Raw genomic sequence first — 12,378 nt, forward strand, 5'->3', positions numbered from 1 at the left:
AAACTATGCTTTAATTTAAAACCTTCACCTACATTTTGTCATCTGATTCTCACATCAAGTCAATAAGTAAGTTGAGTGTTTATCCTCCTTGTAAGATGGAAAACTGAGACTTAACTTGCTTAAATCACTGACCTATAGACCCATAGCTTAGAAAATACCCAAAAATAATATAACTCTAACTGCCATATCAGAGACTTAAGGAACAAATCCCAATGGATAATTCATAAAGTAAGTTATCCTCTTTCTCAATAAATCATCACATCCTTGGCCTAAATGATTATACTTTCTTTTATATCTTCCTGTATTCTGAAGTTCATACCATAGGAAGGTACTCCTGATAACTCTTTGTATGTATTTGTGTCTTGGAGCTCTTCCTAAGACAGATTTTGGTTTTTTTCTTAATCAACATCTTATAGTATCTTCTAGGCCAACATAATTATTTTTTACCACTAAGGCAACAATTATATTGTGATGGCTTCAAGGTGCAGTGTTTTAAAACCAATGGCATAGATGCCATAGAAAATACAACAAAATAACAAGTTGCCTAAAGACAGACCCTTGAATTGTAAAGAAGCATGTAAAACATGGTTCACTTTTCAAAATCATATCTGAGATATTTATATTAAAATATTCACACCTAAGCCATTTGAATTTATCACAATAATTGGCTATTTTGGCTACAAAAACAGTTTTTAGCTTCAAATCCTTGTACCACTCAAGTTCATACCATTACAATTAGAAGTTGATTATATAGTGTCTAAAACTTCAAGTTGAAGGAATGTTCTTTATACCTTCTTTGAAACCTCAACCAAGTTTGATACCTGCCTGATGCTATTTTAAGCAGGTGGCACCAGACAGACCCTGGGATTGCAATTCTGGGTCATGTGACGTATAACTTGGGGAAGGTCAGCGTCTCTATATATCACTTTACTTACATACCTGTATTAGACTTTATTGCTGCATAAAAAATTACCATGAACTTAGTGACTTATGCATCAATAAAACTAGTTAAAAAAAAAACACAGTTAAGTATAAGTATACAAGAATAGCATGTTGTATTTAAGATGTTTATAGTCACTAGTTAAATAAATCATAATATATACAGACATGGGAAATTAAGCTACACCAAGTTTTATTGCTCTGCTTAGGCTAGACCATTGCATCATAAAAAATCATAAAATAAGAAATCATGCTTCAAAATGGTATGTGTGATATGTATCTTTTCATAATTTCAATTAATCAAAGTCTTACTGCAATTATTTATATTAAGAAGTTTCAAATTTTCTTTTGTGTCACAACAAGCAAAACATAAACCACGCAATCCAAAATCTGAAAAATGACAGAAAAGGAAAGTCAGTGAATAAAAAAAAATATTTTAAGTGAATTATAGAAAGTAAATACTGTGCTGTTGTGTATTGAATGGGCTCGTATTCACTAAAATCAGCACTGTCTTCCTTTGTATCTTAATAAAAACAATGAAAAAATCAATATTTTAAAGTTCAGAGGAAGAAAATTAAGCAATCTGTCAACTTTAAACACAAAAAATTCAATAACAAATGCATATTTAATTTTTTAAAATCTTTTTTTAAGACTTCATTTTAAACAGGAGAAAGAGAAAGAAGGCAGGGAGAGGCAGGAAGCAACAACTCCCATATGTGTCCTGACCTGGCAAGCCCAGGGTTTTGAACTGGTGACCTCAGCGTTTCAGTTCTACACTTTATCTACTGCACAACCACAGGGCAGGCCAATAAATGCATTTTGTAAATTTTACTTCCATATGAAAGGCAGAATTTGGTTGCTGGTACAGAAGCTGCATGGTCTGGCTTCCTTAGTGCCACTGTAATACTATTGAGAAAAATCATAAAATAAGTTTCAAAGTAGCCTGTATACATCTCAGATAGGGCATATTAATGCTATAAAATACCATCTTAAAAGAATCACAAGCTTAAAGAGAAACACAGTTTCTGGGGCTTCAAGGCTCTTCCTGTGGGAGGAGCTTTCACTTCAGGGGTAGATCTATTTCCTCATTCAAATCCTCCAGCTCCTGCTCCTTGGAGAGCTCCAGGAAAACCTACAATGCAAGAAGAACAAAGAGAAAGGGAGTCACACAGCTCCTGGAGCTCCGAGTGTGCATATATTACACATTTATATTCCATGGGTGCCACAAAAACCTCTAAGACCGACTCACCTGGTCCAGGGTGGACTGTGAGAGGCTGTACTCCTCCAGGTCGAAGCTCTGTTTAACTGCACAAGGATGGAGGTGTATTAGGAAGCCATATGGTTTTGTTTTTTTAGGTATTAAAATTATCTTTGTAGTTGAAAATTTCTTATTTTTTTTCTTTTTTTTAAATTAATTTTACTAGGGTACATATGTTCAAAGAAAACATGTCCAGGTTATCTTGTCAATCAATTATATTGCATACCCATCACCCAAAGTCAGATTGTCCTCCGTCACCTTCTATCTAGTTTTCTTTGTGCCCCTCCCCCTTTTTCTCTCCCTCTGCCCCCCTGTAACCACCATACCAGACTCTTGTCAATGTCTCTTAGTCTCGTTTTTATGTTCCACCTACGTATGGAATAATGCAGTTCTTGGTTTTTTTCTGATTTACTTATTTCACTTCATATAATATTATCAAGATCCCACCATTTTGTTGTAAATGATCCGATGTCATCATTTCTTATGGCTGAGTAGTATTCCATAGTGTATATGTGCCACATCTTCTTTATCCAGTCTTCTATTGAAGGGCTTTTTGGTTGTTTCCATGTCTTGCCCACTGTGAACAATGCTGCAATGAACATGGGCTGCTTTTGATCCCAAATGGTATACTAGGTCATTTTTTAAAAGTACATACAACTAAATCTTAAATATAAGAGATAAAGGAGTAAACATTCTCAGACTAAACATGAGCATGCAAATTCACTATCTAGTCCCATAACAGGATGGAAGTCTTATTCCATTGTCTTAGAAGTTGGGCAGAGGCGCCACAAGACTGGAAAACAACAGAAGAGGTTCCAGGTCACCTAAGCAGAATAAACTAAGGATGATTCCCTCATCCTGGGATGCTTCTGTGTGCCCCTCTCCATCCACCCTGGCTAGCCTCTACCCTGCTTTCTGCTCTAGAGACTGACAGAGGCTCCTTCTGTGGTCTCACCAGTGGCAGCCCAGGAGGAGGAACAGAGGAAGGGAGGGATGTCAAGGTCTTTATTCTTTCGCTTCCTCTCTGACACCAACTCTGTATCTGAATGAGAGCCACTGCTTTTCTCAAAAGGGCAATTTCTACATGATATGCACCCAGGTTCCAGTCACTGCTTCCTCTCTTAGTTCCTTTGGACCTAAGAATGGTAACACCGACTGCCTTGGCATCTGTTAACAGCACTGTCCTTGCACCTTTGCAAATAGTTCCTTTATAAACACAACTTCCCTGAATTAGCCTATTTTGAGTTTACAGCTATTAACAGTCAGGACTATAACTGCGATCCCAAAGGTGCCGACCCATAAGAGAGGAAATAATGGGTGGAAAGGTAAGACTGAAAAGCAGAATACTGAGGTGCTGTGGTGGGATTGGTCCACAGTGTGGAAACACGTGAGGGGTCCCTGACGCATGTCTGAAATATGTAAAGAAGAAGTGCCGAGGATGGCTGATGGCCTTCCCTAAGTCTAGATAGAAAGGAATCTGCATGTTTCTCAAGAAATACATAGTGGGAAGTATTCCTAGAGGATCTCCTGGAAGGGTAAAGAGATTCCAAGAAGTGGCCCAGGGGCAGCGAAGTGATCACAGGAATCCAAAATGAGGAGGTGTCACCCACCACAGGAATCTGTGGTCAGAGGATAAAGAGGGGAGGGGAGTGGGACTCTTTAAGGAACCCATAAAAGCATCCCATGAGAGAAAGGGAGGAAGGCCCATAGTACATCTTTAATGACCAAATCAAGCCATGCCGCCATATAATCTTTTCTCCCCTCACCTTATATTCTACCCTAGAGAGGCCTAAAACATCAGCTTATGAGAAGAGGAGAGAACAGGGTAAGAAGAGAGATAACACTGACCAACCATCTTCCTGCTACAAGTCTGCAAATCTGAAGGAAGAAGGAGGTACGTGAGGCTCTAGTTTTGCTGGAATTTGCATCCTCCAAAAGCGATCTGATGTATGCAAGAATGAGTCTATGCAGCAAAATAAAGGAATAACACAGGGTATGCTGTTTGTTTCCATGCTACGTGGCCTAGCTCATGATTTCAATATACTCATTGCAGCTGAGAATGTAACCATTGCTAACTGAACATATGGATAAAAATGCTAACTTACATTTCAATATTTTGTACCTTGTGCAATTTTCCCATAAGGGAACAGGAAACTGATTAAAAGATGTTGCTTCACCCACCCCACAATCAGAACTTCAGTTTCAGCATATTAAGCACAACAGAAGAAATTTTCAGAAGAAGGAGACAGTCTTAAACCAGAACTCTTAGAAGGCTCTTAAAAAAGGCTCCATTATATTCTAGCAAGAGACTGCCTTCCTGGATCATCTCTCTCCCTGCATTTAATTAGTTATGAAACACTTTGTGTTGCTCAGAGCCCATTGTTGGAATCTTTTCCACTGGGATATTGCAAAATTGGTCAAAAAGTCAAAATGGTGAGTGTGGAAAATGGACCCATAGACCACAGAGTGACAGTGACTGGCAGAATCAGAAAGTGAAAAGACAAGCTATCTGGACTGTCTTCAGCTCATCTCAAGGGGAGAACCTCTTCAACAACTAGGGTGCCTGGGGCTTCTAATGACAGATGACAGGTGAAAAGTACAAGTCACAAAAGGAAAATGTTTAACTTTTTACCAGACTTCATACACTGGCATGACAGGCAGAAACTTAGTCCATGACGGACCTGTACAGACTGCAGAAGTCCAAATCATAGCTCAGAATATAAGAGCCTTAAAAAGTTATGGCTTTGCCCAGATCAACAGAAAGGAATCTTTTTATCAGCACCTAATTCTATCAAAGAGTACAGAGGAACAAAACTGAATGTATATCTTTCTGTTTGCATAAACATGTGGGCACTCTAGTCCCAAATGCCAATGGTCTCTTCCCTCTAGAGCCTCATTCACTCAGGGAAGAGTTTTCAACATTGACACTAATGATGTTTTGGTCCAACCATTCTTTGTTGTGGGAGGGTGTTGACCTGTGCCCTGTTGGATGTTTAGAATCAGCCCTGGCCTTGACCTATTAGGTACCAGTTGCACCTCCCCAGTGCCACCTCAGTTATTGTCATTTCACCCCTGGCAGAGACACTGGATGAAAAGTCTTAATAATTCAGTTATGGTATAATACTACAATATTATATTCATGTACATATTATCCTGGCTTTATCTTTATGGAAGATCTGAATTTATCTGTTTCCTATAGTCTTGTCTCTAAACAGTGACTCTTACCTATCTCTAGTTTGAAGAAAGCCTGTGATAAAGGTCGCACATCCTCAACAGGCAACTTATAGACCATCAGGGGGGAGTACCTGGGAGGAAAAGAGTGTGGCTGAACTCCAGGTTTCCAGAGCACATCCACTGACGAGGAGATGTCTAAAACAGGAGGCACAGTCTGACAGGTGTGAGGTGATAGCTCATTGGGGTTTTAATTATCATTTCTCTAAAGAACAAAATAAACCAAAAAAAAAAAGAAGAAGAAGTAGAAAACAAACTAACAAACAAAACTTGAATAGACTCATCCATACAGAGAATGTTTAGACAGTTACCAGACTTGGGGAGGTTTCTGGTCTGGGTGAAAAAGGTAAAGGGATTAAGAACTACAAATTGGTAGTAACAGAATAGTCATGGGGTGTAAAGTACAGCATAGGGAATATAGTCAATTATATCATAACAACTATGTACGCTGCCAGGTTGGTACTGGAAATATCAGTACGCTGTCAGGTTGGTACTGGAAACTTTGGAAAGTGTGAATGTTTCATTACTATGTTTTACACCTAAAACTAATACAAAGTAATACTGAATGACAATTGTAATTAAAAAATAAAATAATAAAATAAAGTCACCACATTGGAAAAAGATAAATGAAATGGAGCAATAATGTTGCCAATAATTTGTTTGCATGTACAGTCCTGTATAGCACTGGAAACAGCCATACTATGAATGCCCTTGGATCAGCAAGAAGTCATCTTTCTAAAGCAGACCTGTTTTAAGGCTCTTAAGAGAAGGCAGAACACCGACCCAGTGATGCCTCTAGCAGGGAAGAAGCAGATGACTTATCATCCTTCTCTCCTAGAGAGAAGAGTATTTAACTGAAAATAATGAGGTTCTTTTCATCTCCTGGCTCTACCACTAGTGTTTTGGCATAAGCCACCTGAGCCTCAAGTGCCATTCATTACTGATAATAATAAAAATGCTAAGAGACACCATTCACGGAGGTTTGACAGAAGAAGCCTGGTACTGGGCATTACACAGGTGATCTCATTTAGTAGAAATGGTTTCACCCAAGACATCTGAAACAAACTGGATCTCTGCACATGTCTGTGCCTGGCTCATCCTCTCCTAAGAATGAGCCTCCAAAATCAGCCCTTTGGTCTCTTATTTTTGTCCCAAGGCAGTGGTCGGCAAACTCATTAGTCAACAGAGCCAAATATCAATAGTTCAACATTTGAAATTTCTTTTGAGAGTGAAATTTTTTAAACTTAAACTATATAAGTAGGTACATTCCTTATTGAGGTAGTGCCCCCAATGATATTTTGTGGAAGAGCCACACTCAAGGGGCCAAAGAGCTGCATGTGGCTTACAAGCCACAGTTTGCCAACCAGGGTCCTAGGGTATCCCTTGGATTTGGGCCTTTCTCTAGTAAAGTATTCATAATTACCATAAAGTTAAATAAGAAAAAAAAAAGAATGAGAAGAATAAGCTTTTCTTTCTCATCCCCATACTGCAGTGGTTCTCAAAGTTTGCACCAGGGTACACAGGTGTGCCCTAGAAGATTTTCAGGTGTGCCCTATGGTATTCCAGAAAAAAATATGTGCCTGTTAGGGACCAAAAATCCAACAAGGTTTATGGATTTTAGATTTTGGGGGGATAGCGATGTGGAGAATTGTCTGTAAGCTGACAGTTGGCCCAACCCCTTATCTCACTTGCCAATCAGGTTGCAAAAGGCTGTTAAGCTGTGGTGGTGGATTGTTTACACTACCCCCCCCATGTTCTCTGAAAAGGCTGGAGCTAAGTTTCTTCTATCCTTTGTTTGGTGTAAAGTTAAGATGATATGTATGGTGGGGGTTTTCTGCACTCAACACAATTAAAAGTAAAAAGAGAGGAATTCTTCAATGTATTGATGAGGAAATGAGAGCTTGCCTTTCAAATATATGCCCCAAAATTGAAGAAATTGCTAGGACACATCAGGCTCATGTTTCTCATAAACACAAGAAAGAATAAAACAACACATTCGTGCCAGGACCTGCCGAATTTACTATTACTAAGGATGTATCTGTATATATAAAAAGATAATTTTTTGTCTTTTTTAAATTTTTTTAGCCCCTCTTTTTTACAAATTCTAAAAAGCATAACTCAAAAATGTAACATAAAAATGTTTTTTAATGCCAGAATATATTTAATTTTGTCATATTTAGTTTACCATAAAAGCACGCTTGGACTTTATATAGTTTTTCTTTAATATTTGATTTAGTTATTATAACATATTTCTCAGAAATCTGTATATAGTGTGCCTACAGTTATTTATAAAATTCTAAATGCCCCCTGACTTCAAAAAGTTTGAGAACCACTGCCATACTAGAACACAGAAGAATGACCAAGATGAAACAGAGTACCACCTGTGTTTACCTTTCCTGCCAAGCAACCTGGGAGAAAAGCCTCAGGATCTCTCTGTGCAGGGGCTCCACCTGCCTGGGAGTCTTCACCTTAATCTCCAGCAAGTAATCCTTGCCAAATTTGCTCTCTAGGTGCTGGATGGTTCTGATATATCTGGAGGAGGGAAGAGGAGGATAATGTAAATGTAAACAAAGGAAAAGGAGAGAGGGATATACTACTGGGGATTTTCAGGTTCTAGGGTCAGGGAAGGGCCAGGGCCAGGTTGAGAAGAACAGCCAGGCCCTTCAGGTCCTTATGGTGATAATCTGTGTAGAGAAGTGTCCTTTGTTCAGGGCATAACTGGGGACCAAGTGTGGGCACCCACCTCAGCCTTCCGGAAACCATGATGGCCACACGGTCACACACAGTCACAGCCTCAGCCATGTAATGGGTGGTCAGGAGGGCGCCTCTCTCAGTTTTTCTAATGGTGGCCCAGATCGCCTGCTTAAAGTTCAGTCAACAGAAGTCTTAATTATTGTAAATGCCAGGTAATAGGAAAAAGAACACGAATAATTTCAGCAATCTTGAAAATGAAGAATAAAGTGGGAAGTATCATACTTCCTGATACCAAGTTATAGTACAAGGCCATTGTACTCAAAACAGCTTGGTACTGGCATGAGAACAGGCATATAGATAAATGGAACAGAACAAAGAACCCAGAAATAAACCCGCACCTTTATGGTCAATTGATAATTGACAGAGGAGGTAAAAGAATTCAATGGAGTAATGACAGTTTCTTTAATAAATGGTGTTGAGAAAACTGGACAGGTATATGCAAAAAAAGAAAATGAAACTAGACCACCAACTTACATCATTCACAAAAATACACTCAAAATGGATAAAAGACTTAAATTTAAGGCTCAAAACCATAAATATCTTGGAAGAAAATATAGGCAGTAAACTCTCTGATATTTCTCATAATAATATTTTTACTGATTTATCTCTACAGGAAGTGAAATAAAGGGCAAAATAAACAAATGGGACTATATCAAACTAAAAAGCTTTTGCACAGCAAAAGACACCATGAACAAAATAAAAAGACAACCCACACAATGGGAGAACATATTCGCCAATACATCTGGTAACGGGATAATAACCAAAATTTATAAAGAGGGGGATGATGTCAGAGTAATGGCATGGTAGGAAGCGATACTGATAAATCTCCCCAAAAACTCAACAAGATCTTCAACCAGAAACAGAAAAATCTATCCTTGGAGCCTCCAGATGTTCCACAATACACCCGAAGGTATAGTCGAGCGAAAAATTTGCTAAATATATAATCAAACCCTGAAGGAAATAGGGAGTAAGAAATGCTCCACCTTCCTCACTAACCTAAATAGGGCTGCTTTCACTGAGAACTCAGAGTATAGAAACTAAGGCGGGCAAAGGGGGTGAATAGGTACAGGCCGCGGCACAAACAGCCGAACCAGGCTGTGGCATGGAAGATCCAAGCCGAGGAAAAACTGTGCTTGTGGCAACCCAGGCAATACAAGCTAACACTCGCGCCAAACCCAGATAAAGAAAGACAAGTGGGGCAGCCATTTGCCCCGATCTCCTGGTCGGTGCATGCAGAAAGTGGGCAAGCGATCCCTCAGAAAACCCCAGGAGTGAGCACCCGTGTTATCCCACAGAGAAGCAGAGTCAGAGGCCTTTGTGTGGGCTGAATAGCAGAATCTTGGGACCGCCCCAGTGCCCTGGAAAAGCCGCACACAGGGAGGGAGCGAGAGCTAATTCCAACACTGGATCTTTTCTGTGCGGGTAGGGATTTCACTCGGAGTATGAGATGGCCAGCCTGATATCCTGGTCGGCGCGCACGGAGAGTGGGCAAGAGATTCCTCTGAGCGCCTCGGGAGTGGGCGCCTGTGTTATCTCACAGAGGGGCAGAGTCAGGGGCCTTTGTGTGGGCCGAAAGCAGAATCTCCAGGCCACCCTAGCACCCTGAAAAAGCCGCGCACAGGGAGGGAGCGAGAGCTAATTCCAACACTGGATCTTTTCTGTGCGGGTAGGGATTTCACTCGGAGTATGAGATGGCCAGCCTGATATCCTGGTCGGCGCGCACGGAGAGTGGGCAAGAGATTCCTCTGAGCGCCTCGGGAGTGGGCGCCTGTGTTATCTCACAGAGGGGCAGAGTCAGGGGCCTTTGTGTGGGCCAAAAGCAGAATCTCCAGGCCACCCTAGCACCCTGAAAAAGCCACGCACAGGGAGGGAGCAAAAGCTAATTCTAACACTGGAACTTTTCCGTGCGGGCGGGGGTTTCACTCAGAGGGTGAGACTGCCGGCTTATTATTAGTGAGCGAGAGATTCCTCCGAGTGCCCCAGGAGTGGGCACCCACCCGCCCGTGTTACCGGACAGAGTGGCAGAGTCAGAGGTCTTTGTGTGGGCGGAAGCCCCGCCTGATTATGCTAGCAGCTCTGACTGACTGAGCCTTACCCAGAACCCTGTGCTAAGTGGGAATAGAGTGGGGAGTTGCCAGCTCTTTGAGCCTCTTACTATCCAGGCAGAGGCAGCAGCAACCCCATAGATGGATTATCAGGCCACTAATTGAGGAAGGAAAGACTAGGAGAGAGGCTCCGGGAACACAGACTCTCTCACTATTGGAGCCTACAAATGCTAATGAGCCTCAACTGCCAATGAGACTGAAGCCCAATACATGACATCACCATAGAGACTTATCAACTGCAAATCTCTACCTGAGCATGCCACAGGGGCAGATCCCAGGGTACAGAGTCACTGACCAGGAAGAGGGAGAGAAAAGGAAAAGCAAGAAGATAACCTCTCAAAATCAAGAATAATCCACAGACTTTATAACCTATCCCATTTTATTATATTTGTTCATTTGCTTCTCTTATCTTGATTCTTAATTTTTTTTGCCTCTTCCAATTTGATCGTTTAATTCTCTGCCAGTCTTACTCTCTCCTCTCCTTAAACTACACTACCCATAAGTGTTACATCTCCCATTATCTTTTCTTTCCTCTTCTTTTCTCTCTATGAGGGTTGCACTCCAAAACCCTTAACTCTCTCTCTCTATCTCCTTTTTTTCTTTTTTCTTCTTTTAGTGGTTCCCTCTTTTTTTCTCTCTCTCTTTCTTTTCTCCCTCTATATTAGATTCTTCCTTTCTCCTTTATGTCTCCTCTCATTCAATCCTCAAAAACGAACAAATTATCTTATCTGGGACTCAAACTTATGTTTGTGCCATTTTGGGGTTTTTTTACTTCACTTTTTTAACTCACTAGTAGTGCTCCCAACCCTGGCTCTCCATTTTATCTAGTTCTTGTTCCACTAAATACAATAGTAATTTTTAAATTTTTCCCCCCATTTTCCTGTTTCCCTCTTATTCCTCTCATCATATCTCTTAGTCAACCAACACCTAAAAGCAAATCATTTTATTTTTGACCCAAATTTTTTCCTTATTTGCATTTTGTGAGTCTATACCCCTTCTTTTGTGCCTTTATTACTTCTCCCCAATGCAGTCCCACCATTACAGGCATTGTTTGTTCTATTTAGTACAATATAATTCACAGTTCACCACAAGATTTTCACAAGAAAGAGTGGAGAGGAAAAAAAGTGGGGGGAATAAATTTCTTTTTTTTTTAATTTTTAATTTTTTTTAAAAAAACTCTTTAATATTTTTTATTTTTATTTTTTTAAACTTTTTATTCTTTATTAAATCTCATTAATACTATCAACAAAACCAACCTCAGATGCCATTAAGAAAGAGAAAATCGAATGTCATGAATACAAAAGAAAGAGAGGTAACACAGATAGATGAGGAAAAATCTATGGAGAAAAAATTTAATATATTGGAAAACTTGGAGTTAAATGACAGAGAATTTAAAATAGAAATTCTAAAAATACTCAGAGATATACAAGAAAACACAGAAAGGCAATTTAGGGAGCTCAGAAAACAACTCAATGAACACAAAGAATATATTTCCAAGGAAATTAAAACTATAAAAACAAATCAAACAGAGATGAAAAACTCAATTCATGAGCTGAAAAACGAGGTAACAAGTTTAGCTAATAGAACAGGCCAGACAGAAGGTAGGATTAGTAAAATAGAAGACAAGCAACTTGAGGCACAACAGAGAGAAGAAAGAGACTCAAAAATTAAAAAAAAAAATGAGATAGCCCTACAGGAATTATCTGACTCCATCAAAAAGAATAACATAAGAATAATAGGTATATCAGAGGAAAAAGAGAGAAAATGGAATGGAGAACACACTCAAACAAATAATAGATAAGAACTTCCCAAGCCTGTGGAAAGAACTAAAGCCTCGAATTCAAGAAGCAAACAGAACTTTGAGTTTTCTTAACCCCAACAAACCTACTCCAAGGCACATCATAATGAAATTGGCACAAACCAACTGCAAAGAAAAAATTATCAAGGCAGCCAGGGAAAAGAAGAATACAACATATAAAGGAAGGCCCATTAGATTATCATCGGGTTTCTCAACAGAAACTCTACAAGCTAGAAAAGAGTGGACCCCAATATTTAACGTCCTGAAAGACAGGAACTTTCAGCCACGAATAC

At 39.7% G+C, this 12,378-nt stretch overlaps 1 protein-coding gene across 1 annotated transcript in view; it reads right to left on the bottom strand.

Annotated features, from left to right (window-relative positions):
* Positions 1-1,799: 1,799 nt before the first annotated feature.
* Positions 1,800-12,378, bottom strand: part of LOC136307748 (ATP-binding cassette sub-family A member 9-like) — a 101,901-nt gene continuing 91,322 nt past the window's right edge. The window contains 5 exon segments of the mRNA XM_066234512.1: positions 1,800-2,071; positions 2,189-2,244; positions 5,423-5,502; positions 7,820-7,960; positions 8,172-8,290. Coding sequence (XP_066090609.1) covers positions 2,000-2,071; positions 2,189-2,244; positions 5,423-5,502; positions 7,820-7,960; positions 8,172-8,290 — 468 coding nt within the window. The 3' untranslated portion in view covers positions 1,800-1,999.

The sequence above is a fragment of the Saccopteryx bilineata genome, chromosome 6 (assembly GCF_036850765.1).
Source record: "Saccopteryx bilineata isolate mSacBil1 chromosome 6, mSacBil1_pri_phased_curated, whole genome shotgun sequence".
Classification (NCBI taxonomy): Eukaryota; Metazoa; Chordata; class Mammalia; order Chiroptera; family Emballonuridae; genus Saccopteryx; species Saccopteryx bilineata.